Below are 27,696 nucleotides of genomic sequence, written 5' to 3' on the forward strand. Positions count from 1 at the left end.
AGGAAAGGTATGAATGACAAATATTTATGCTTACACGTGAATGATTTCATTTCTTCCTTCTTGGTAGTGCCCCAAATTCCCAATCCCAATCCCCATTGTGCCAGACACAGCACAAACACAGAAGACAATCACTGCCCTAAAGATTTGCTTAAGGTCCATATCCTGCAGATACTTAATTTTATGCATGTGAATATCCAACTAAAGTCAAAGGGCTCATTCGTGCTTAAAGTTAAGCATGTGCTTGTTTGCAACAACCATTTGTAACTCAGAACATTCAATATAGGATCGGTCATCTCATCTTCACTATTTGTTTATATATATATATTTTTTTTCCCTAAAAACCATCTTCTTAGAACCAAATTGTCACAGGTGTACCTCTACATTTTTTCCTTTACTGTTGATTTTTATCAAAGAAATTAATAAAACTAGCTAGAAAAAGTTCCGTCCAAACAAAACCACCACAGAAATTAAAAAGGACAATAAATGAATGAAGCAAAATAAGAGAGAAAATTTAGATAGGAAAAAACCAGAACTCTGCAGCATAAAAGTTTGCACAAAACATGAAAAATTGATTTTAGTGACTTAGAGTTTCTTCACTTTAGAAACTTGATAGATTTTTTTTCATTATTGAATCCATGCCTCTGTTTTTCCCACTTTTGATCCTGATGAGAACACTTTTTTTTGCATGTCTGAAAACTCAATTTTGCAAAGCAGATATAAGAATGGACATACTATGGTAGACCAAAGGTTCATCTAGCCCAGTATCCTGTCTTCCGACAGTGGCCAATGCCAGGTGCCCCAGAGGGAATTAACAGAATAGGTAATCATCAAGTGATCCATCCCCTCTCACCCATTCCCAGCTTCTGGCAAACAGAGACTAGGGACACTATATCTGTCCATCCTGGCTAGTAGCCATAGTAGCTATCCTCCAAGAACTTATCTAGTTCTTTTTTTAACCCTGTTATAGTCTTGGCCTTCACAACATCCTCTGGCAAGGAGTTCCACAGGTTGTGTGAAAAAAATACTTCCTTTTGTTTGTTTTAAACCTGCTACCTATTAATTTCATTTGGTGACCCCTAGTTCTTGTGTGATGAGAAGGATTAAATAACACTTACTTTCTCCATACTAGTTTTATACAGTTTTATCTTGAGGAATTAGAGTTTAAGTGATAATCAACTTGACAATAATTATGCTCAGTATTTAAGTAACATATTACTAAAATAGAGGACAGCTAGAAATGGAACAAGAGACTCCAAACTCCCTTCCCCCCCCAAAAAAAAAAACAGATAAGGGTTTAAATTACTGATGGAGGAGTGCATCAAGCAGGTCCTGTCTTCCTCTTGCTGGACAATAGGACACAGCGAGCCCAGAGAAGAGGACGTACTACCTGCATTCCTCCTGCTTGTATCACCCCACTTTTACCTGCAGAGTCTGTTTCCTTCCCAGCAGGTCCAATCAAGTCTTTAACCCACTGAGCCAGGTGGACTGCATTTTAGGAGGTATGGCCTTATTTATATACAGAGGAGACAGGTTTTCTAGATTTTACCTTAGTTACTTACAAAGGAGGCAATCTATTAAGGAGCAGCTGAACAAACAGCTTACTATTGTATTTTCGAAGAAGCTTTGACTTTTTGCAATTTCCTGTGCTAGGAAATTATACTCATATGAACAACAGAAATAAATACTTTTCAAACAACTGACCTGAGTAAGAAGTTAAACTCCCTTTTCACTCAATTTTAAGGTATATATTTACAGACCTAACTTAAAGGGAAATAAAAAATTACTAGTGCTTAGAGGAAAAAAGGGTGTGGAGGTGAAAACAGATGTCTTATTAAAAGATAAGGAGAACAGGACTGTTTCTGCGGTAATACCAGCAATGCTGAGCAAAGTATTTCCTGTACTATGTGTAGAAACTTTTTATGGACTTTTTTCTTCTTCTCTACTCAAATACTCACAGACTTTTCAGGTTGTCGTCAAGCTATATATTTTAAGTATGTGCATGGTTAACAGCAACCAGTCATATGAGGCAAGTCCCATGGTATTTTTGCAGTGAGTGGCTAAGCGTATCCCATGTTCAGGAAAATCAGTTGAGCTCAAAAGAAGCTCTATTCAATCACTTCAATAGAGAGACAGGCTGCCTTTCAGTTCATTTCTCTAGTCCACCAGTTATTCTCAGTCCTATTATCCTACTTCCTATAACAACTTTGAGGACTATCTTATATTTATATTTGTCTGAATTAAGTATTTTCAAGTTTATTGGGGGAAAATGCATTTCTTTCACTAAGTCTCCTTGTACCATTAAGACTGAGGCTTATATTCCTGAACAAAATCCACCTCTGTAGTTCCCTAAGTTGGTGTCCAGCAGTATTATCATTTGATATTTTGCTTTATATAAATATCTCTCAGTTTTACAATAGCAATTTTCTTTGACATTCAAATTTTTCTTTTGCAAAAACTTAGATTTTCTGGGGAAGTCATCCTTGCACTGGCAGTAGGGTCAGTCTGGACTGGTGGGAGGTGGCTTGTGCCTCCCATATTAAGGGGATGTCTTAGTCCCTGGTGCAGAACAGGATAGCTCTGTTCCCCATCCACAATCCTCTTCCTCCCCCAGCACTAGGGACTCTTGCAGGGGAACACAGAGTGGGCTCCAGAAAAAGGCCTTTGTTGTTGTTTTTAATTTAGGGTAGTTTAATGATGTATTCCACTGCATTTTACGATGACAAAAAAGATAATTTTAAAAACAAGTAATTGGAATGATTTATACCTCAAGTAAAAAACTTTGAGTGTATTTGCATAGTTTTTGTTAGAATCCTAAAGTGTTATTAAAAATCAACTTTATATATTGTTAAAAAGCATGTGTTATGCATCAGCATTACATCATGTTACACAGAATCCTGTAGACATTATAAACACTTGTGTGATTGCAATTTGAATGAGAACATGTACTGTGGTATAAGAAACCCTCACTGAAATAATTGCCTTTTATTCTGAGGATGACAGCTGAATTGTTAACAAGTTATTAGGCTTATTCATGAACTGAATTCATAGATGCTTGCAATAGAGTTAAATTTATTTTAGCAAGTGCGGAGTTCTACTTTTAAAATAAGTTTAAAGATGATTCTACATGTTCTGAAATGGACAGTAATTAGAAAACTCCTTTGCTGGCAAAAGACTTTTGACAGTTCCAAACTGAATGCCTGTAATTGGTTGACCTGTGTTGCAGCTGGAAACAAAGTAAAGCTAATTTTCTTGGTCAGATGACAACAGTCAGAAAGACTGTATAGTATAATATATTCCACTGTATATAATCTTTGGCTTAAAAATGAAAAACTGAGTATAATGCCTTTGTAGAGGTATTAGACAAACTGAACTAAGAGGAAAAGGAATTCTACTGCAATTGTGCCTTTGTAAATTTTATCTGTCTTGTTATGAACTGTAAACACATGAGAGTTTATAACAAGTAACCTCTTCGTATTTTGGAGACACATTTTTAGACATTGTAAAGCTTATTCTATTATTCTCCACACATATTTTTATATTTGAGCATCCCATGTAGCTGGTGATAGAGGGCCTGATCCTGCTGCCATTAACGTCAAGTTTGCACGGAGTTCAAATGGGGCAATATCAGGTCCACAGTGCTCAGTCTTGTAGTCCTTACTCACATGAATCCTCATCTTGATTGACTTAAATGGGAGGACTCACATGAGTAAGGACTACTGGGTTATTGACATCAGTATGACTGTACATGTGAGTAATGTCACCAGAACCGAGTCTATCATAAGATTTTACATTGCCTTGTTAACAAATCAAAACTGTACACCATGGAGCAATTGGGAGGGATTCTCATCTCTGCTTGAACCTTTCTGTGGAAGCATAAAAGAGCCTGAAGACCTTTTGATCCAAATGGAGAAAACAGGTTGCCATAACTTAAGAAGCCCCTCAATTTGTCAAAGTCATGTTGGGGGCCTCCCTACTGCCATAGCAGCCGAGAACTGAGAGGACAGAAAGGTGGCTTAAAGTCACCTTCAGCTTCACTCTCCCTCAGCTGTGGAATTTTGTGCTCTTGCAATGCCGACAGACCCTGGTCGTCAGTGGGCGGGATCGAACGGGGACCTCTGGAGCTTAAAGCATGAGCCAAAAGCCAACTGGCTGTTAGCTAAGGCTGTAGAGCAGACTCATTAATCGCTCTAAGTGGTCTCCGTGCCACTAGATGGGACAGAACACCACACCCAGAAGGTGCGTAGGTTACCTACTTCCCCTAGCTGAGGAAGCGTGACCCGAGCTTCAGAGGGCTTCCCAGTTGAAATCCTGGACGAGCCCCCACTTATAACACACAGACCCTGACAGACATTGGCCCTCAGAGGGCAGGATCGACCCACGGACCTCGGGAGCTTAGTGCATAAGCCTCTACCACATGAGCTAAAAGCCAACTGCCTGTTAGCTGAGGCTGTAGAGCAAACTCATGAATTGCTCTCTATGTGGTCTTGGTGCCACTAGATGGGAAAGAACACCACACCCAGGAGGTGTGTGGGTTACACTGTGTTTAAGAGGCACAGCACAGAACCTAACAAGTAGCATCTTGAATGTCTGTATATGGGGACTATAACAACATCTAAAATGGATACTATTTTTTTAACTGACAAATTAAAAAAATCATTTTCTGACGGAGCACCCTTTAAATAATATATTAAAATATTTTTAACGTTGTACTGATTCTTTATGTTTCTAAAGGTCTTTTCAGTTAGTTTCTCTCTTGCTAACTCTCTATATGCAGGGGAAAAGTGAAAGTGACTAAACACAAACTGCTGTCAAATACGCAAAGTAAACAAATTGGTTTGGGGCAGGAAGTGTTCATTAATTACTTTCAGTGTAAGTAATGTTTGGTGTGAATTGTAAAAACAATATTTCAGACATAAGAAGTAATTGTCAGGTTGACTGTGTCCCTGAAAAGCATATAGAGAAGCAGAGCTGGAGATGTTGCATCCATACTTGTCATTAATTGTAAAGTTAGAAATAAGTACCTGCACAACTTTTTGGGATTGTACATCAACAATAAGCACTCTGTCCAAAGTAGGCTGAGTTACGTAAATGAACTTGTCTTTGATATTAACAGCAGATGCCCACACACACCTCTGAACAGTATCTCTTTCAGCTTTGGGACAAACTTCATCCTATAATGCAAGATAAACAAATAAGAGAGAGAAATGAAAATCAAAACAATAAACTCAAGCAATGCAAAAGACTGGTCACAATTACTGTTTGTAACATGTTTCCTCCTGGATCAAATACAAGGGATATTGCATTTCATCCAAGGAATTAAAAAAAAAAAAGGTTAGAGTATAGACTATTCCAGGAGTTTATCATCTTAGTGTTAAAACCAATGTGGACAAACACCTTTAAGTCAGAATTTTTTTCAAAGTCTCTTAGGTGAATTCCTGAATCCATTGAAGTTAATAGCAAAAATGTCCATTGAATTTGAAGCCTTAGGAAGAATTTGAAAAATATTCTGTTTAGAGATGAATGTCAAGGTTTTTTTTTTCCCGTTTATTTCTCCAACTTTTACTACTTGAATAAATGAAGACTCAGCACACCACTTCTGAAAGGTTGCCAACCCCTGCGATAGTTCATAAAAAACATGCTCTTTAAAGGAACATGAATGCAGAATAAAATTCCCTTGGCACTGGCTATAAAATTGTGCTAGTTCAAGGAACAAGATATGTTTTAAAAAAGCAGCATGAATTTAGATGAGGGAAATTCTTGCATATTTATTAAAATATTGTTTAACATAGCTCTTTCTTGTGTAAAGAGTATACATATAAGGCTGCTAGTATGAGCAAGCAAATATGTAACATGATACATAATTGTCTGATTTCAAGTGATGGAGTTTCTATCACCTCCTCTGAAAGACTATCCCACAGACCTCCTGGCCATCACTCCTTCAGAAAGATCCATGCTGATGGCCTCTGACACCTCTTTACGCTCAGGGTTTATCAACAGGGAAATTATTTCTGATGCTCAGCCTAAATGTTCATTTTCTCAGTTTTATGTAATTAATCAAATGTATAACCTTTTGGATCACTCTAAAAATTCTCTTCCCTCCTGCTGGGAGGATTTGAGGACTGGCAAATTGGACCTAAGGTAAATTGAGTCTGAGACCCCTAGCATAGATCAAGCTATTTGAGAATTTTAAAATGTATCTCTATGTGAAAATGAAGTAAAAATCATGAGACCCATGAACCAAATTTCAAGTGCTAATGTTTTTTTTAAATTTGCAATTATGTGAAAGTAAGCTGGAGATATGGAATATTCAGAATTTTTCTCTCTCCTATTCTACGTCACACACACAAAATGTAAAGCAAATGCTGTCTCAAATAATAAATTAAAGAGGTGGTCAAATTAAAGTTTATAAATTAAACTCCCAATGCAAATGCAACCATGGAGTCACTATAGTGGCTTTATGATTTTTTTTTTAAATTCCACAATATGCTAGCTGACCCTTGCTCTCCCTCAAAACATCCTCTACAAAAATATATAGAAAGATTCAAATCAGTGGTATAAAAACACTACAATCTCCAAACTCTTTTATCTAAAATATGATTTTGTTTCCCCACATGAATCCGTTTCCCATTTGTTTCCCCACTTATTCATTCCCCCATTTATCTGGCATTCGCGAGGTCCCAGAAATATCCAGGATTAATGGAGCTGAGATTTTGCCTTTTAAAGAGGTAAAAATTATGTGAGGAGGCTGAATTTGGAGTTCTCTTTAAAACTATACTCTCTGCTACTAAGATTCAATATTAATTTCCCTTGGGGTTGGGTAACGGGATAAAATATTTTTTTCCTTAAAGTATAGGTATAAATGCACTAGTTTTTTTTTTTTTTTAATTAAAAAGTGAGCAATTTACCTTTTTTCTAATTTAGCCTTTGTACAAGACAAGCAAACATCTGGTAAAAGGCAATGGAAAAAGTTAATTTATTTAATTCTTTTCACCGCATTTCCCTACTCAGAAAATGACTCTCCTAAATCAAATCAAGGGATGGTAGAAAATAATTCCTTGGATGTACTGTAAAGAATGTTTGAAGATGTTGGGGCAACAATACATTCTAAAGAGAAAACATCTGTTTGTGGACAAATTTTACTTTAATCCAAAGCCACTGAAGTCAATACAATGATTCCATTGTCCAGCTATACCAAAAAGAGGACAGAAGACACTTCATATGGTTTTAATCAGGCTACAACTTTATTATTATATGTCTGGCATGACCCAGCAGCTAAAAGTATACAGTGCAGATAACTCCATGTTCATTCAATATCTACCTGGGGGGCTTTCACCAGTCCCCCCCTTTTTCCATCCAGGTACCCCAGCCAACCCATAGTTTGGACCTTACCAAGCTGTCCCCCCAAACAAATGAGGGTTAAGGTGGGTTATAAGAAAAAGGGGGTGACTCCCTGCTGTAGCAATCATAGCAGCCCAGAACTCCCCACCCCCATTCCACACCTAAACACCTCCTTTTAAAGTCCTTTACCAAGCCATTTATCTGGTCACTGTATCCCTTCCCTGTGGAGTACCTGCATCGGACTTCTACATCATGAGTTGCAACATCATAGCCTAAATCACCATAACAAAGCCCCCTGAACCCACAGTGGGGAAGGCAAAAAAAACAAAACAAAACAAAAAAAAACCCACTCCACCTTGGCCAATCTGATGGTGAGGGAAAAATTCCTTCCCTAGGAGGGGGCAACTAGTGTGATGCCCACAGCAGGTCCTGAGTCCTGACCAACCCTAGTATTTTGCCACCTCCAAGGATGGGGAGGATAGGTGCTGCTCCGTCTGGTCCAGGAAAAAGGGGCTTGTTCTGCCGGGTTTGCCCCTTTCTAACTCCGCAGCCAGTCCCTGGGGATGAGTCAGCATCACCACATTGACCCACTCTGCCTTTGGCAGCCGCTTCTGAGCCCCTCTTCCCCCCTCCAACCCATAAAGTACTATTCCCTCTCCTCCGGCAAGCTGGACAACACCCTCCCCACCTACTTAAAGGTGCAGTGTGGCCAATTGTATGTCATGGGCTTTCAATCAAGTTATTTAAACACGGATTTGATAATCTGATGAACTCTTATTACATAATTGTAATTAATAATCTCAAAAAACCCTCTTTCTACTGGTTAGGGCTTAAGTTTTCAATGCAAATAATTTTCCATAAAAAAGTGTTGGACAAGATTCCAGTCTGAAATTCAGGGTGAGCACCCCACACATATCTCACAAAGAGTACAACTGTCTTTGGGCACGTTGAACCAGTCGTGGCTTTTTCAAAGTATACAGTGAAGTATTGCTTCCCTTTCATAATCTAGTCCTCCATTTGCTAGTGTAATTCAGCTGAGATAGACCAGCAACCTGAAAAAGCTAGAGGAATGTGTATACTGTCCCCAGAAAAACTGGTTGGTATAAGTGTTAGCTATTGTATGGTATCAGGTTGTACAAGATACTGTATATGTTGTTATTATGTGCACTCATTTTAGAAGGACAGGATCCTGGTTTAAAACGTTAAACCTGTAATTTAACAACAACAATTACAACACAATTTCAGGATAAGAAATAGTGTTAAAGAATCTGGCCCCATTAGAACTTTGTGCTTAAATGCTGTCGTGAACTGGTATAATTGTGTAGAGGACAGACAAGTGTTGAAATATTGGCTCCACTGACGTTAACGGGAGTTCTGTAATGAACTTCAGTGAGCCCGGGTTTCCACCAGCCTCAGGGGAAGGGAAAGGATCTGGGTTTTTTGCTTGTTTTAAGAGTAACTCAATGATTTTCACTCTGTAGGGCAAAAGATCCCCTGCACAGTGGTAGAACTGTAGAATGGTAGAACCAAAGCCATCTACGAAATATTTTAAGTTCTTCATTTTTGCTCTCAGAATAAGTGAGATCCACTTTCCTCTGGCACAAATGTAATGAAAGGAATCAATACATTCAGAAACTTCTGAAAGGAGTGTAGGCTTCTATTTTTCTGGGGAAAAAACAGAGCAAGTTTGGGATGCCACTGAACCAAATATGGATGCATGCAACAAAACAAGGCTTTAGTCCAGTGAAGTACTCAAGCACATACTTAACTTTGAAGATGTGAGTAGTCCCATTGATTTAAAGGTTAGGCACCTGTGCAAATGCTTTGCTGGATTGAGGCTCAATAGAATGAGTACCTAGAAAATCTTAATATATACTTGGTGGGAACCTACATTTTCTCTCATCAAAATGTAGACATCTAATTTACTGAACAGAGTGTACACAACTACCAAAGAGCCCTAAATATGAGTTTGAGTGTATGGAGCATTACATCAGAAAGGTGTTTAAGAAAAACTAATTCAAGAAGCTGTGCATATGCTTCGCTTTCTTCTTCTTCCACTGAAGGCCTCATATTTAGAAAGCTTTGTAAAAAAACACTGCATGGTTTCTTGTAAACATATCAAAGAATTAAATAATGGAAATGTTTCATCCATGGTAGGTATATTAAGTGGTGGGGCAAAAATGTATGCACAGCTATAAAAGTAGATATATCTAAAATACTACCCTGTAAAGCTCTCTGGCAAAGGAAGCCGGAAGAATGAATAACTCAGAATGCATCACATGAACCCTGACCAGTCAATGAGCACAAGCTGAAAGTTGATGAAATCTGACACTGCACCAAAATTGATTTTTTATTTAGAACAAACCCAGAGCTTTTTCCAAAGAGATATGAGAAAGATAACAACTGACTCCTTTGCAGAGTGGATCTAAAGTTCCTGCTCAATGAGTTATTTTGAGTAGCACACAGCTGCTGTCTTGATATTAAGAGTGTATATAGGGAATTCTGTTAAATCCACACTTCAATCCTTCTTCTAGGAAGAAAATCTCAGTGGACTTCTATTTGTCCTATTACACTCCAGAATCTTTCACTGAAAATCAACCCCTTTTTCTTGGACAGGGAAGTGAAGAGTGGTTTAACAAGTATTTGTAAAAACAGAAACAAAAAACCAAACAACAACAACGAAACAAAACACACACACCAGGGTAACTGTCTGAATACTCACGTTTCTTTCTGCAAGAAAAAGTTCCCATTAACCTGCCTATTCAAGGGAGGAAAGTCAGTCTTCTGATGTACGTGCAGCACTAGTATTGATGTTAATGGAGGTGACCCACACATTCAAGGGCAAAATCTACTGCTCCTCCCTTTTTAATATATCTCCATGTGCTACCTTATAAATTTTATACATAAACCAAAATACATTCTACAGAGACACCAAGTTTGTTCCTATTTAAAGAAAAGAGTCACTCTCTAACATTTCCTTGGCTTAATTAGAATGTTATTTTGGAAATGGAAAGCTGCAAAAAATAAATAAGTGGTTTTTTTTCATTAAACTTACTTATCCATACCATTAATCATTCTGAAGATCATTAAATTCTTAAACAAAACACAGGATACATTTAAAATATGCCACTCTCATTTTCACTTTAATCCAATAAAATTCAGAGATTTCTTAAATAATCAACTTTTGAATTAACCATCCATAAAGAAAGGTCTTTGGCTTATTTTTGGCTGTGTCAACCTAATTTAACTTAAGCGGCACAAATCAAGGTATGGTTAGCTGCTGAAAGTATAATTATTCACAGTAAAAATATATCTTGCTGTTGTGTATTGCATACTATGACTTCTGTAATGACAGCTGAAGAGGCAAATTCCATAGAGAGTTCTTTTTTTTTTTTTTTTTTTTTACTTAAATGTACTTTTGGTAATTGAAAAACATTGCATGGGGGATTGCTCATGGATTGTTAGACTGAGGTTTTCATCTAAAGCTCCATCAGTCAAATCCAGTCCAGATGTGCAGTGAGAAAGAGTTATTACCATTCGAAGGCTTTATAATGGACTATACAAAATGAGTTAATCTAGATACGAGCACACAAGTGTTCCTATCAGAAGTGCCCATCACCCCAGTCAATAATGGAATGAGTGGACATGGAGACTAAACTACTGTTTACAGAGTGCTTTACAAACACACAAAAATTTAACACAGAAGTGGATGAAACTGGGTACAACACCAGTCATTGCAAAGAGATGCAACTGCTTACATCAACTTTAATTGTGGTTCATAGTGAGAGATTCTCTTCTGGTGTTAACTGTCTCCATTGACTATGACAATTTACACCAGCAGAGGTCTCTGATCTCCGAAGCTGACAATCTAATTTAGACAAATAAAATAAAATGGAGAACAATACAAACAGTTCAGCACTGAGGCACATTGGTTTGTAGCAATTACCTGTTACAATGGACACGTAGAAGACTTCACTTTCCATGGTCATCATCCTGGCACATTTGACCAGCATTAAATTGACATTTTTATTTTAAAAGAAAAGAATCACTGAAGAAAAAAAAACCCTATAAATAAATTCATAAAATACTTGCCTGAAACCCGAGGAGTTTTTCACTGGGCTTAATATGTCTCTGAAATTCACATTCTACAGGTTGTATCACTTTGATTCCATCTTCATAAAACACATAGAACATGTTCCCAATTCCCAGACCTTAGGAACAAAAACACATTCAAATGAACAAAATTAGAACCTAAAAAACACACAACCAACTCCTCCTTTTGAATGCAAGCCCTCACCATATCACTGGCATGAGATCAATTTATTAATGTGCATGATGTTAATAAAGCTAATCCTGTGGGATCTTTTATTGTTTAGCTAAAACAAAAAAATGACATTATTCAGGATTTCACATTGTTTTTTCCCCCCACGAGTAAGCCAGTGGGCTTCATGAACACAGACTTGGAAATGTATACCATATTGAGAGCTTCATTAATGAAAATGATCATGTAATTTTTTTTTTACATTCGGATCAAATGAAAATAAATTCCACATATTTTTCACTTTTCCTTTTCTGAGGGATGAGTTCAAATAATTTCTATAAAACGTTAACAGAACCATCCTGATTTTTAGTTATTCATTATTATATATCACATTTCTTTCAGTACTGTAAATAAGATATTCTCTATAATATTTTATTGGAAAGTCACGGTGGAAGAAGAGGGGGCCTACTTTAATGCTAATTTGAACAAACACAAATGTTTAGCCACTGTACAATCATAGAAATGTAGGTCTGGACGGGACCATGAGAAGTCATCTAGTCCAGCACCCTGTGCTGAGACAGGACAAAGTATACCAAGACCATTCCATAGATGTTTGTCTAACTTGCTCTTAAAAATTCCAGTATCAGAGATTCAACAACATCCCTTGAAAGTTTACTCCAGTGCTTAACTACCTTTATAGTTAGACAGTTTTTCCTAGTATCTAACCTAAATCTCCCCTGATGCAGATTAACAGTATTACTTGTTGTTCTACCTTTAGTGAACATGGAGAATAACTGATCGCTATCCTCTTTATAAACGTATTAGAAGACTGTTATTATGTCCCTCCCCCTGTCTTCTTTTCTCAAGGTTAGTGTGCCCAGTTTTATCTTTCCTCCAAAGTCAGGTTTTCTAAACCCCCTTTTTTCCCCCCCTTCATTTTTCTCTGAACTCTGCACTCTCCAATTTCTCTACATCTTTCCTAAAGTGTGGCACTCAGAACTGGACACAGTACTCCAGTTGAGGCTTCACCAGTGCCAAGTAGAACCCCTGTGTCTTACATACAACGCTCCTCCCCCACAAATTATATTAGCCTTTTTCACAATTGCATCACACTGTTGGCTCATATTCAATTTGTGATCCACTATGACCCCAGATCCTTTTCGGTAGTACTACTACCTAGCCAGTAATTCCCTGTTCTCTAGTTGTGCATTTGATTTTTCTTTCCTAAGTATAATACTTGTCTTCACTGAACTTCATTTTGTTGATTTCAGACCAATATTCTAATTTGTCAAGGTAATTTTGAATTCTATTCCTGTCCTCCAAAATGCTTGCAACCACTCCCAACTTCTTTTCATCCCACAAATTTTGTAAGCAAACTCTCCACTCCTTTATCTAAGTCATTAATGAAAATATTGACTTGTACTGGACGCTGGACACACCCATGTGGGATTAGATACATTATCCCAGTTTGACAGTGAACCATGATAAATACTCTTTAAGTACAGCCTTTCAATCAGTTGTGCACCCACCTTTTAGTAATTTCATGTAGACCACCTTTCCCTAGTTTGTTTATGAAAATATGTTATGCGGGCCATGTGAAAAGCCTTACTAAAAATCAACATACATCATGTCTACTGCTCCCCCCTCTCCACTAGGACAGCAACCCTGTCAAAAAATAGAAAGTAAATTACATGGTCTGGCATGATTTGGACTTGACAAATTCATGTTGGCTATTCCTTATAACCCTATGTAACCACCCTCTAGGAGGTTACAAAATGATTGCTTAATAATCTGTTCCACTATCTTTCCAGGTATCAAAATTAGGCTGATTGTTCTATAATTCCATAGGTCCTCTTTGTTCCCCTTTTTAAACATAGATACTATGCCTGCCCTTCTCCAGTTGTCTGGAACCTTACCACATAATTGCTTCAAGGTCCAGATGAATCCATGCTGACCAATAACTACAACTGTGAGAGCCTATATTAACTGGACTGTCAATACGCAACTCCATCAAGGCACAGCAATAAGTAAATATCGGACTTAAAGGAAAGGTAAGGATGGTGGGAGTGCTGCAACAGTGTAGAAAGGGAGAAAAGGCATACTTCCTCCTGGCTTTGCCTTTATTGGATGTCTGCTGTCACCTTCCTGCCAGCCGCAATACTTGCTAAAGGCACAGGGACTGACCTGACAATAACAGAACTGCCATTGGCCTGTGAGTGTTTGGTTACAGTCCCTGCTCCACAAATAGGAGTCCTGGGGGCATACAAGAGTCTGGGACATGTTTACTCTGTTCTCATCAGTCCACACACTGGTACATCATTTTTTTATTATTAATAACTATTGTTACAGAAGCAATAAAAATGTGATAGTACTCTCCATCACAGAAGATGACAGAGGATCAGGCTTGAAAAGTTTACACTCAGCTTATACTCAGCAGACAAAAAAGGGCCAATAACGTACTCAGTTCTATATAAGACAAGAAATGAGAGAACCCTTTGCTAAAGTTGCAAAATAAGCTTGGAGGGTGATACATGTTAGATTCTCAGTCCCCACCAACTGAATCAAGAACCCTAGTATGTGACTCTCAGTGTTGTCTTGGAAAACTCACTTGAACTCTTTGGGCCAGATTCCCACCTGGTGTACCTTGGCTTAGCTCCACTGAGGTCACTGGATTGGCAGGTTTATATCTGGACCGGTAAAATAGGGATGTTGAAAGAACTAGTTAATATCTGTAAAGCACTTTGGCAGCATAAAGAATATGTGCTAAGTTTTATTTTGTAATTAGGCCATTTCCAAGTCAAATGTTATATTTTGAACTTTGATTTCTATGGAAAAGAAAATTCAGTCACAAAAAGTGTATTTGAGTACCACGCATCAACATCTACTGTGGCAAAAGAGCACTGTAGCACAGAGCAAAATCTGTGGGAAACTCAGCTACCATGAATCTTTCATTGGAAAGAATTGAAAAAAACACACCTTACATTTATGGAAATATCTGAAAGTTTCCCTATAACTTTAATTGAATATAGGGCTAGTCAGAGTTAAGAATAAAGGGTCTTATTAACACTTCGGTTTCAACATTTTTGCTTGTGCCTAGATATTGCTATGGTAAGTCATATTAAAGCACAGAACTCAGATCCTGCAAAATACCTATCATTGGAAGTAAACCTTAGAAGGCAACAGTGTTCTAAACTGCACAAACACCTGATACTGCTTATGCCATAAAATGTATCCCTTAGAGAAGTTTCCAAATGGTCATGAAATTTTCCCCCAGAGTCACAACGTTATAGCAAGAAGAAACTGCTTTGTCTTATGGACTAATTAACCAGTCAGAATTCTCTATTATTCTGCGAGCTGCACAAGATGACACTCTTGACAAATGATTCACAGCATGCAGTCAAAATTCTAACTACAGATAGGCTGAATGGATGAAAGATTTATAACATCAACAGGACAAGCTAAGGGCAAAGCAACAGCCTGGATTTTCAATTCTGACTCTGCGTTTCCTTGTTCCTATACCCTTAATATTACACAGATGTAGGTTAAATACAAACAATAAAAAAGTTGTTGTAAATAATCAATTTGCCCCAAAATAAGCATGCTTATATAAAGGCATTAAAATGCCATGATATTTTACAAAAAAAAAAACCCTGCAAATGAAAAGATAATTACTAGAACTACTGACTGCTAACGAGAAATGTAATAGGCACAAAAGAAAAAATATCATAGTATAGAAAAAATAATGTGTTAATACCTTCCTCTCGCCACAATATGTTTGCAACTGCAGCATGTAAGAGAGAGAAAGAACAGAAGAGACAAATGAACAAGAAAAAAACCCCATGAAATGGTATATCAGTCCCTGAAATAATTATGATGCTACATTTTCTGTTTCATAAACTAAAGAACTTGTATTTACAAAATACAGTGAATTTACCAAAAGTTTCATATCAAACTATTGTACTTCAAAATGGGAAAAGCAATGACTTATCCATGCTTGTTGTTGATGTTTTTTGCAATTAACATTTCTAGCCTTTTATTAATAAAGAGTGTGTTTAATATTCCATTACTAACATATCTCAAGTTTATGTTCATAGAAATATAGATAAGACTATAGCTGAAGATAATTTTCATCTACTGTTTTTAGTGCAAGTAATGAATTTTGAAGAATTATTCATTTTAGAAAAAAGTGATGAGAGACGTACACACTTAAGAACATATTTATAAGAGGCACTTAAAAATCATTGTTACTTCTATCCTGCTGTAACATGAGTCCTGATCCTTCAAAGTTAATGATATGTTTGCCATTGACTTCAAAAAGAGCAGAAAGGGACAATAACTTTGTGGGGCAAACACACATGAATTGTGAGTTGTTACATTTACATGACATCATGAGCCATATCTGAAATTCTTGCCTGAAGTGTTTGGATTTTTGACATGTGGAATGGAGAAAAATGAATTATACAAATTCTGCTACTCCTTCCATCTGGGGGGATAGAATGTACTTAAATATAACTATATATTTAAATATATAGCACCTAAATATAACTACCCGGTAAATATTTCTAAATATTTAAAGCACAGCCTGAAGTGGAAGAAACTAATCAAACAAACACACGAATGCCTTGAAAAATAACTGTCCTCACAAATACATACATATTTCAAGGAAAAGGAACAAAGAGAGAGAGAAAAAAAGTTTTTGTAAGCCCCTGGAGAACACCATTAGACTTTTTTCTAAGTTAATGATTCAGAGGCTTTGGAAAACATGGCAGTTGGGTTTTTCTTATTACCTTATTGCCTCCTCATTGTATTTCACACACTGTCTCTCTTAGTAGTATTGACTTGCTATATGACCTTAGCCATAGTACTTAAACTCACCGTCTTTCAATTTCCCTATCTGCACTAGAGGAGGAGAACGTTTATGAACATTCAGCACTTTCAGATCTATGGATGAAGTTTTCTATATAAGTGTAAATTATTAGTAGCAATAGTGAAATGTAGCATTATTGAATTTTGGAATCAAAGCTTCACTCTTCTACATGAGAGCATACATTATTAACATATTACTATATTAATGTTTATTAGCTTTATAACTGTTTAATTTTTGTGCCTTTGTTAATTGCCCCTTGGGCGTATAGTAACTTCAAACTCCCAACACTGTATTGTCTTCAACATGTGACCCATTAATGTATTATACACTACAAATGGCTAATACTAATTGTGGTCCTGATTCTGCCACCCTTTATTCACATTATGACATTTCTACATAAGGGGGCAGATCCTCCTCAGTTGGTGTAAATTGTAACAGACCCGTTGAAATCAAAATTGAGACACTGCAAATTAAAATCTGTTTGTATATTCTCTCAATTTATTTTTTATATTTGCTCTTTTGAAGTCAGGTTGGCTTCTTATTTCAAAAATAGATTAACTTCAGTGGAGTTATGACAGTTTACACCAGCTCAGGGTCAGTCTCACTGAAAGCAGCAGGATACCTGGGGACAATCTGCAGAGTAAATTACTAGTCAGCAACAGTGAGGAGGGCAGAACGGGGCTCTATGTTAACAGTACAAAATATGCTGGGCTTGCAGTGTGATATTACATTGGCAATCACAAACACAGTACTTAATATGCGTCTGTTAGTGTAAGGTACAATATTTTTTACTTGGCTACTCATGTGTAAGCAATTTGGCTGTTCTGCTAAATTATATTTCTTTTGTCCTTGTGTAAAAGAGTTTAACAGTTTGCGGCAGATCTAGTCCTCTTGCTGTAAGCTGCATTCATGTAGGGATGGAAGATTAGCTTGGTGTCTTATTGACTGATCCTCTTTGTGAAGTAAGAAACCAACTTGACATAAAGAGGGCAAATATATTGTGGCAGAGCTCCGACCTTGTTCCCATGGGTCCCATGCTTCCAGGCGGTTTATGCTAGCTTCAGAGGCTCACTGCAACCCTCCACATAGCCCTTCTCTCCCAAGGGCCAGGGATACAGTCTACAGAATCCTTTTCATCATAAGCCAGCAATGGAGGTAGGTGAGAGAATTCCCAAAGTCTCTGTTGCTCCTACGGACTTATGCCAAAACAGTTTAGCCTCCTGTCCTGACAGGGGCCTGTTTTCCCCTCCCAGGAGGTGTTTCTGTAGTGGAGGGTTGGGGGGAACCCAGGCCCGCCCTCTACTCCGGGTTCCAGCCCAGGGACCCTAATGGTAGCAGCTGTTGGCAGCCAACCTTTTACTGCCAGAGTTGCTACATTTCCCTGGGCCACTTCCCCACAGCTCTCCTGCTTCTCCCTTACCTTAGGGCTTCCTTACCAATGACTTGGGGGTGTCTTCATTAACCAGCCCTTCAGCTGCACTTCCTCTCCTCTGGCTCCTCTCTGCCCGACTGGAGTGAGCCCTTTTATATTATCAGAGGGGCCTTAATTAGAGTCAGGTGGTCACATTAGCTTAATGGACTCACCTGACTCTTTGCTGGTTAATTGGGGTTAGGTGTTCTCATTAGCCTGGAGCAGCCCCTGCTCTGGTCAGTCAGGGAACAGAAAACTGTTAATCCAGTGGCCAGTATATCTGCCTTCTGCTTAGGCTGGGGGGGGAGGGGGGAATCCTTTAGCAGTGGGCTAGCCAGCCCACTTCCTGGATCCCAATAAGGCTATTCTGCTGTACCCAACTGGCCTGGGTCTCTCATAATATATATAGATATATATTAAAAAAATTGAGATGGTATAAAATATAGATTTTAAATTGTGTTACTCCAGACAATGGAGAGAAAAACATTGAATTTGGATTTTTTTTTCTACTTAAAGAAAATTTTCAATGAGATAATCATAGTCCTGCTGCTACAGAGCCAAGAATTCCCTCTTTTGCACAGGACGGTGAGAGCTGGTGGTACCCATAAAGAGAAGGAAGTACAGCCAATAAAGCATTACCCTTCCCTTCAACTTCTTTGAAGCCTCTCTTTGCAAACAACCTGCAGTGGAGCCTCTTCACATGCAGGGGACAACAGCCCGGGGGGGGGGGGGGGCGGTAAACAAGAAAAAACACACTACATGTCATGCACCCCCAGTAACTCAATCTTTCCAAGAAAAAAAACAAACATGGTAGTTAACACCATGCAGATGTACCTTTGTACATCTGCAGGGGGGTAAGGCATAAATAGGGATTCAGAGAGCAGTGTGGATGAGCAGTGTGTCCTTGCAGATGCACTAGGATAGTGTGGCTGGAGACTATTATGCACGGACATTCAGGATCTGCAGCACTTGTGGACTCAATTTGCCTATGTAATGCTATGCAGGGTCTCTCTGCAAGACTCAAAAGCTGTCTCCCTGGAGTAGTGGTTCTTAAACTTTACTTCAGCCTGCACCCCTTTGGTTCTCAAAATATGTTCTTGCACAAAATCAACATATGTTCTCGCACCCCTTATCAAAAATTGTTGAAGTAGGTCAGTTCTTTAAACCTATTTGTATATTACAGTAATCGTTAAAAATGTATAATGTTAATAAATACATAGGTTTGATGAAACAAAGTACTTGTACTTATGTGCCTGCGCTTAATTTGTGTTTTTGATGATTTACCTTCTAAAAAAATCTGGCATGTCTCGCACCCCCAGGGGGTGCATGCGGTCCAGGTTAAGAACCACTGCCCTAGCGCAAATTGGAAGGATTTTTTTTTAAATTAGTGTTCCTCTCCAAAGATTTTCTTAAAGAAGGACAGCATGTGACCCAAATGTATTCAAGGCCTCCTGCGCGGAGCTGTAACTCCTGCATTTGAACAATAAATTCTAGGAAAGGTGGAAGTGGGGGAGCGAGATAAAAGAAAATTAAAACCATTCTCCCAATTATTTCAACTACATGTAAGGACATGGCATTAACAAATGAATGACATCTAAGACATTCAATACAGAATACAAATAATCTGGTTAATGCAAAATGACATATATGATATCTAGATTGTTACACAAGACAAACAATGAATAAAGAAAAAAAAAAACCTCAGCTTTAGAAAAACTGACTTACTAGCTTGAAAATACCACAAGATACCTGATAAATTGTAGTGGGAAGAAGATTTAGCATTGCTTTTTGAAACTGCAGCGTGGATGTGAAATACAGATTTTATAGATTTTAAGAGTGGACCATTATCACCATCTAATCTAACCTCCTGGAGAGCACAAGCCAAAGACACTGCCCCAATATTTTATGCATTAAGTCCACAACTTCTATTTGAACTATAACATATTTTTAAGGAAGATATCCAGGCCTGATATAAAGATTTCAGTAATGGAGGATCCACCACATCTGCACTACAGATGGGAGGCACTACAAGGAACATACCCTTCAGATTCTATTTTAAATAAAAACTAATCACTCAGCCATACCCCAATACTCAACTCTTGCATTTTTCTTAGGCTCAAGATGGAAAAAATGCACAATTATTATAAGTAATCTCATAGATGAAAATTCTTCCCATGTATTAAAATGGAGAGTTGCCATGTTCCAGTCATGTCTTTTTTGTGTCAAGAAATGCGGTATGTAATGCATTACAACTACTGATTAAACAGTTACATATATACAATATACAATTATTAAATAGTAATACTGGTCAAGATCCAAATCTTTTCCCCTTCAACAAGAAGTGTTCTTAACATAATCAGAAACCTCCACAAATAGGCCAGAGAAGCTCTGAATGGCTAGGAAAATACACATACGCAGTATTTACAAAAGATGACTTTCAGTAAAGAAAATGCAGTGTAACTACAAATTATAAATATATTTCTATGCTTTTGTGGTAGGCGCCATTTTCCCAACACCTGACCATAAGTTACTAATATGCATTTTTAAAACCTATTTTTCAATTGTTCAGCCTTTTATTCATCTTCCTTCTCTGGTGGCCACTGTTCTGTCTCTCTTTATGGAAAGCAGCTATACAGCTCTCATAAATATACCATTAGCATTTCACAGATTGTCCGACATGAATCTTCTTATACAATGCAGCTTCTTGTGCCTTTTGCACAGAAAAAACAACAACATGCTACTCCTAGGAGTTCATTGTTTTCAAAATGAAGTCTCTTGTATCCTACTACATTGTGCTGCCACCAAACTATTGTAATTATAGTTACTCTGCCATAAGAACTCATTAAAACAGCCAAAACTTCAAAGATGTGCCACTCTCTTGTGGCCTCTCCAGACACAAGTCACCCCACTGGGGGTCTATGCTGGTAGGTCTCTATTTTGATAAGTTCCAGTGTAGTGGTGCCTTGGCTTGCTAGCCAGAGTACCCCTCAGTCCTATGACTTTCAGGGCATAAATATTAAAAGGTAATCAGGAACACAACAAACTCAATTCAAAATAGGGTCATCCCACAAACTTTTGGTGGGGCCCCACCCTTCCATTCAGGGCTGGTCTCCCAAACAGTCTGCTCTTCTGCCAATTCCCTTGCCCCTCACCCCTGCCACTCCACTGGGTCTGGTTGACCTTTTTAGGAGGGCAGATTTGGCTGCCAAGCAAACTCTGTCCCAAGGCTGCAGCCAGGCTTCTCTCCAATCAGGAGAGGCCTTACCCTCCTTCCTCATCAACAGTGAATTAGGCTAGTTCTCCTCCTTTTAGCTCTCCTTTCCACATCTAAGATTGGCTACAGATGTAGTGGGGTAGGACCATATGGATTCTCAGGCTTTCCCCAACCCTTTCATTAGCAGTGGAGACCTTGCCAGCTTCCTTAAATCCCTCTCTGCCAGTATGGGACCTCTCTGCCACATCACATGGTATTACAGTGTCCTAATTTTATTCTTTATATTGAAATGGTGGAGAATGGAAACAAATGATGGGATCTTTCTTGTTTGTTTTTCACATGACTTGAAATTCAACAATTTTGCAGCTGAATTAACAATTTCCTTTTGCCAACATAACTGGATCATCATATTGCCAGCAATCAATAAGCAGTATACTATGTTTCAGGAGAAAACAAAGGGTGAGGCCACTGAGAATCAGAAAAGTCACTTCTTTTGTATAAAAAAATGCTCTTTCATGTTTTCCATAGAACAGTTTTACTTCTTGACTCACATGCTTCAATGGCCATCAGATAAAAAATGGCTGATGACCTTTAAGATCTATTAGCTTTTATCTTCACTGAAGTATTGTCATTTTTTTACTGGACCTATATTATGCAGCTTGTGGTTAAATAAGCTTTCCTTCCCTCTCCATTGATATTTCAAATCACAGGGCTAAACAAAATATTTTCAATACCATTTTGTTGCTTTGGTTCTAATGTAGACTAAGTGCAAATCAATTGAAAGCTTAAGTTTAGAAAAGTTTCCAGAATCACTATGCTGGCTGAACATTTTAATTCAAAACAGCCTCATAAGAGACGGGGAAAAAAACCCTAACAAAAAAGACACCAAATTCTCTTCTTGGTTTGCATACTGAACTAGTAAGAAATACATTGTTTCAACATTGTTATTTATGATATTAAATTAACAGGTTTCAAACTGAACATCCATTTGTGGAAACCTGGCAAATGGAGAAAAACAATGATCTCTCCTGACACCTTATGAAATATAACTCAAACTCAAATTTCTGCATCTCTAACTCCTCAAAATGCCTTTCCTAGTTTGCATTTAATAAGAATATATTAACTGACAAATTGATGGTGAATCAACAGTTTCATTTTTCAGGGGGTTGTGCATAATTTTTATTATGTCAATACATGTCATCTGTTTCTTTATCCCCCTCATAAGAGACTATCCCCAGAAGTTCCTTTGTCTAGTATTATTAATTCCAATAGATGGATCAATAGATACATGCACACTGGCACCACAACTCAAGTAACCTCCTTTCACATTAACCCAACAACCTAGGGTGACTGCTCTATAGGGGTCAGGATATCGACTGAGAATTCCTCCTACTGACTCTGCAGCTGCTCAAGGGTAGGAAGGGGATTCTGTAGAGTAGGCTTCTAAAGGCAGTAATTCCAAACATTTTCATTAATTGTGATCATGAGTTTATATCACATGAATTTCAATTTAAAGGTTGGATTCAAAACCATCAGGTTTCATTTGGTCTCCTGATTATCATTTAAACCCACACAGTTTGCAATATTTCTAAATGAACCCGATTTGAGTTTTAGCTTAGTCGTGAAACCAAGAAACAAGGTGAGAATTTTTGCATGTGTTTGTTTTTTTTGCATTATCTTTAGATCGTGTAACCAAGTATAACACTTCAATCTCTCTGGTCACTCGATTAGAGACCTAAAAGTGACAATTCTTCAACAAAAAAACTTCAAAAACAGACTCCAACGAGAGACTGCTGAATTGGAATTAATTTGCAAACTGGATACAATTAACTTAGGCTTGAATAGAGACTGGGAGTGGATGGGTTATTACACAAAGTAAAACTATTTCCCCATGTTTATTCCCCCCTCCCCGTTCCTCAGATGTTCTTGTCAACTGCTGGATATGGCCCATCTTGATTATCACTACAAAAGGTTTTCTCCCCCTCCCCTCCCCCCGGCTCTCCTGCTGGTATTAGCTCATCTTAAGTGATCACTCTCCTTACAGTGTGTATGGTAACACCCATTGTTTCATGTTCTCTGTGTATATTAATCTCCCCACTCTATTTTCCACTGAATGCATCCGATGAAGTGAGCTGTAGCTCAGGAAAGCTTACGCTCAAATAAATTTGTTAGTCTCTAAGGTGCCACAAGTACTCCTTTTCTTTTTGCGGATACAGACTAACACAGCTGTTATTCTGAAAACTATAATAGTAATGACTGCAGACACTATGGCTAAGGCTTGCCTTTTCACACTATTTTCTTCAGAAAAATATGAATAGCTGCCCTTATGTCATGAGTGAGGAATCCTGGTTTCTGTTCCCAACTCTGTCCCAGACTTCCTGTGTGATAATGGGTAAGTTTTTTACTCTGTGGTACAGGTTTCCCATAATACTTTCTTAAATTATGTGTTTCTGAATTTCCTCATTACCATTTAGTTTCCCTTTATTGGAATTTTGGGTAAATTTAATAGTGATATCAGATCCTAATTCAGATTTTCTCAGGACTCGCTATCTACCAATGTTATGGTCAAATACTCTTCATCCATGGTGAAACTCATATTAATATTAATGAAGTGTTCATGTGTGGGCTCAGAGCAACATTGGCCCTAAAAATTCATTTCTAGGTAAGTTTCAGGCCTGTCTCCATAGTACTGTATAAATGAGTACAGACAGCATGAGTGAATTTTAGGAAGGTAGTTGCAGTACACTTTTTCTGCTCTCTGTAATAGCTATAAGATTAATTGTTGAAAAATAATGTCATTATTTGGGAAAGACATTCTCTGCTTGATTCCTATGGTGATAACTCTCCTAGGCAACAGCTGTACATCGATATACACCCATCAAGAAGAAACCATATCCTGTGATAGGGTCGGTCCATATGACTACAGGAGAAGAGTAATAAAAGGCAGATATATTAGCCCCAGGCTAAGTAGGTCCCTTTTCCCTGGGTAAGGTAACAGGGAAGTTTTTTTTTTTTGAAACAGAAAAGAATTTTATTGTGACAGTTACAAGAAATTACCAAAGAAATAAACCATAATATGCAACAAAACAATGCAAACAGAAGGTATAACACAGCAGCTTTCAGGAGGGAGAAGTGTTCAGGCTAGCCTGGGCCCAGAGCGGGGGGGCTTCCTCGACACTCGTGGTCTTCCACCCTCCTGAGTTACCTGGTGGCCTAGAGCGGGGGGGCTTCCTCGACACTCGTGGTCTTCCACCACCTCGAGTTACCTAGTGCCGCGCCCAGTGTCACCGATTATCCCCCCTGAGAGTGCTCGGCAAGATGGGCACGGCTGCGGGGTGGGCAGTTTGGGGGTGAGGGGGTAGACACCCACGTATTATAGGGCCCCTCCTAGATGACAGTGACGATGGTATCCACAGCGGCAACGTCTCTCGCTCTTCCCCTCAATCAAAGGGTTAGACGGAGGGAACCGGATGGGGTCACCGAGCAGAGAACCCCGGACAGCGCCCACCACTCTTCAAAGGTGTCAAGGGAGTCGGTGGACGCCGCCCAGAGGAACTCCGCCCGGATACGTGAATGTACTGAGGATCGGAAAAAGGCCCTACAATCGCAGGACGTTTCATGGGCCAACCTCCTCTCTCTGGTTTTATAAATGGCTGTTTTTGCCAAAGCTAGGAGGAGGTTAACCAGGAGATCCCGCGATTTTGTGGGGCCATGGATGGGGAGTGTATAGATAAAGAGGTGGGGGGAAAAATGAAGCCAGAAGCGCAATAGAATATTTGTGAGGAGCTGAAAAAGGGGCTGCAATCTGGCACACTCTAAATAGACGTGCGCCAGGGTTTCCCTCATATTACAAAACGGGCAAGTATCTGGGATGGAAGTAAACCATGTCAAAAACACGCCCGTGCTCACAGCTCCGTGAAGGAGCCGCAACTGATGTCTCCGACGGGCCTCGGGACCAAGGTGGAGTACAGGCTGGCCCACCGAGGTTGCTCACCCTCCAAAGGTGGCAGGAGGTCCCGCCACTTTGTGTTGGGGCGGGACACCAGGGTGTGGGCGTGAAGGGTGTGAAGCGTGAGTGTATACAAATATTTCCGTGGTGCAAGTTGAAAACTGACCGGCTGCAGTTCATGCAGCCGGCTCGCAGTGAAAGGGTGAGGGGTTTGTCGGGATCGGCAGGGTAGGGGCCCAATGGAAAGGTCCGGCGGGCCTGGGGTAGAGGATGGGCGGGGTGCGCCCTCGCCCAAGGCTCGGTTGACATAAGCCCGAGCAGCGGGGGTCAAGGTGGCCTTCACCTCCTGAAGTACGCGCCGGGGAGTACGGGGGCTGGAGAGCCCCATGCGCCGAGTGAGCGTTGGGGGATCCAGCCAGTCTCTCTGGTCGTAGTCCAGGAGGTCTCCGACCCTCGTGACTTCCACCAGGACCAACCTCTGGCGCACCGAGCGGGACTCCGCCACCTGCACACGGAGTTGGGAGTTGTGTAGCAGGGGCTCCGTGAGGAGATCTGCTCCCACGGTGGCCGCCATGGACCTGGTCGTTAAAAACAGTTTCCAGGTCTGGAGGAGGTCCTGGTAGAAGACCGGCAGCCCGGAGAGGTCTCGCGGAAAACCTCTCGGACAAAGGTAAAAGAGCTGCCGGTCGTATCGGAGCCCTTGGAAGCGGCGCAGGAAGGCGTGCACCAATATGCTCCACGTCGAACTACCTGCACTGTAAAGAAGCCTCTGCAGGGCCTGGAGGCGGAAAACGCGGACCTGAGTGTACAGACACTTCAGGCCCTGTCCTCCTTCCTTCAGGGGTAAATGAAGAACTCCAACAGGGGCCCAGTGCATTCCTGACCAAAAGAACTCTAGAATCAATCTCCGGAGGGGGGTCAGGAAACCCGGGGCCGGGGCCAGGGTGTTGAGCTGGTACCAGAGCGTGGAGAGGACTAGTTGGTTAAGCACCAGTGCTCTCCCTCGGAGGGAGAGACATCGGAGTAGCCTCGTCCATTTCCGGATCCGCTCTATCACCCCACCTCTATCACCTCTATCGAACGCCTTCTCCTGATCAAGAGACAGGAGGGCGAACGACAGACCATCTCTCCGCCCGAGTTCCAAAAGGTCTCGGACTAGAAATAGGTTGTCAAAAATGCAGCGACCTGGGACAGTATAGGTCTGGTCTGGGTGGATCACGTCCGCCATCACGGACCCTAGCCGCAGCGAAATTGCTTTCGCTACGATTTTGTAATCCGTGCTAAGGAGTGAGACGGGACGCCAGTTTCGTAAATCGCGGAGGTCCCCCTTCTTCGGCAGCAAGGCGAGCACCGCTCGCCTGCACGACAGAGGGAGGATCCCGCCCTGCAAGGACTCAGCCCAGACAGTAACTAGGTCTGGGCCGAGGATGTCCCAGAACGCGCGGTAAAACTCCACGGTCAGCTCGTCCATGCCCGGAGATTTATTGGTGGGCATGCGGCGGAGGGCTTCCGAGAACTCGGCCAGGGTGAGAGGCAACTCTAGCCGGTCTCGGTCGCCCACGCTGACCGTGGGGAGGTCCTCCCAGAGCACCCCGCAAGCGTCAGGATCGGTCGGATCAGGGGAGAAAAGGCTTGTGTAGAAGTCGCGGGCTCTCCCACACATCTCCTCCGGATCCGTGAGGGGGGTGCCGTCTTCTGCTAGAAGGCAGGTGACGTGCTTCTTGGCCCCCCTCGTTTTCTCCAGGGCATAGAAGAAGCGGGAGCCGCGGTCCATCTCCCGAAGGAGGCGGATGCGGGACCGGACGAAGGCACCTCGGGCCCGGTGGTCCTCGAGGGCCCGAAGCTCCTCCCGCTTCTCCCGGCACTCTCCGCAGAGGGACGGGTCCTCGGGGTCGGCGGCCAGGCGCCTCTCCAGCTCCAAGACCTCCCGTTCCAACTGCTCTATCGCCGCATTTCTCCGTCGGCTGGTGCCCCGAGTGTAGTCACGGCAGAAGAGCTTGGCGCGGACCTTCCCTAGATCCCACCATCGCCGCACCGAGGGAAAGGCACGCCATTGCTCTCGCCAGGCGAGCCAAAACTCCCGGAAGGACGTCACGAAGCTCTCGTCCTCCAACAGGCTATTATTAAAGTGCCAATAGGCCGGCCCCGGTCTCTCTGCACGGAGGGAGACCGTTATAGTAACTAAATGATGGTCAGAAAAAGGGGCCGGCCGAATGGTAGAGGAGTGGGCCTGTGAAAGATGGAAACGGGATAAATAAATATGGTCCAACCGAGAGTGGTGTGACCGATGGGCCTCCACCCGGACAAAAGTGAACGTGGAGGTGTCATCTGGGTGATGGTCACGCCAGACGTCCACTAGGGAGTGATATTCAACTATTCCCCAAAGAATATTCGCGGCAGCCGGGCTCGGCTCGGCGCCTGAGCGGTCCTGTTCCTCGAGGGTGGTGTTAAAGTCTCCTCCCAGGACCAGGCACTCGTGCGAATCTAGGGTGCCGAGAAAGTCGGACACCCGCTGGTAAAATTGTGGCCGCTTTGGGCTCAGTTGTGGGGCATAAATATTAACAAGATTAACCACGAGCCCCTCCATACGGACTCGAAGGTGCAGCAGGTGGCCCGGCACGACCTCAGTGACCCCTAGCACCTCGGGCCGTAGGGT

At 40.6% G+C, this 27,696-nt stretch overlaps 1 protein-coding gene across 2 annotated transcripts in view; it reads right to left on the reverse strand.

The window, feature by feature from the left end:
• The window catches only part of FSTL5 (follistatin like 5), a 546,388-nt gene that overhangs the window by 42,177 nt on the left and 476,515 nt on the right, over positions 1-27,696 (reverse strand). Inside the window, exons 11-13 of one of the 2 annotated variants that reach the window (XM_074951084.1) lie at positions 15,354-15,380; positions 11,431-11,549; positions 5,022-5,171 (exon numbers count right to left, since the gene is read on the reverse strand). In XM_074951084.1, coding sequence (XP_074807185.1) covers positions 5,022-5,171; positions 11,431-11,549; positions 15,354-15,380 — 296 coding nt within the window. The remainder of the gene's footprint in view (positions 1-5,021; positions 5,172-11,430; positions 11,550-15,353; positions 15,381-27,696) is intronic. The other variant, XM_074951085.1, reaches the window with a different exon arrangement.

Source organism: Natator depressus, chromosome 4, assembly GCF_965152275.1.
Source record: "Natator depressus isolate rNatDep1 chromosome 4, rNatDep2.hap1, whole genome shotgun sequence".
Classification (NCBI taxonomy): Eukaryota; Metazoa; Chordata; order Testudines; family Cheloniidae; genus Natator; species Natator depressus.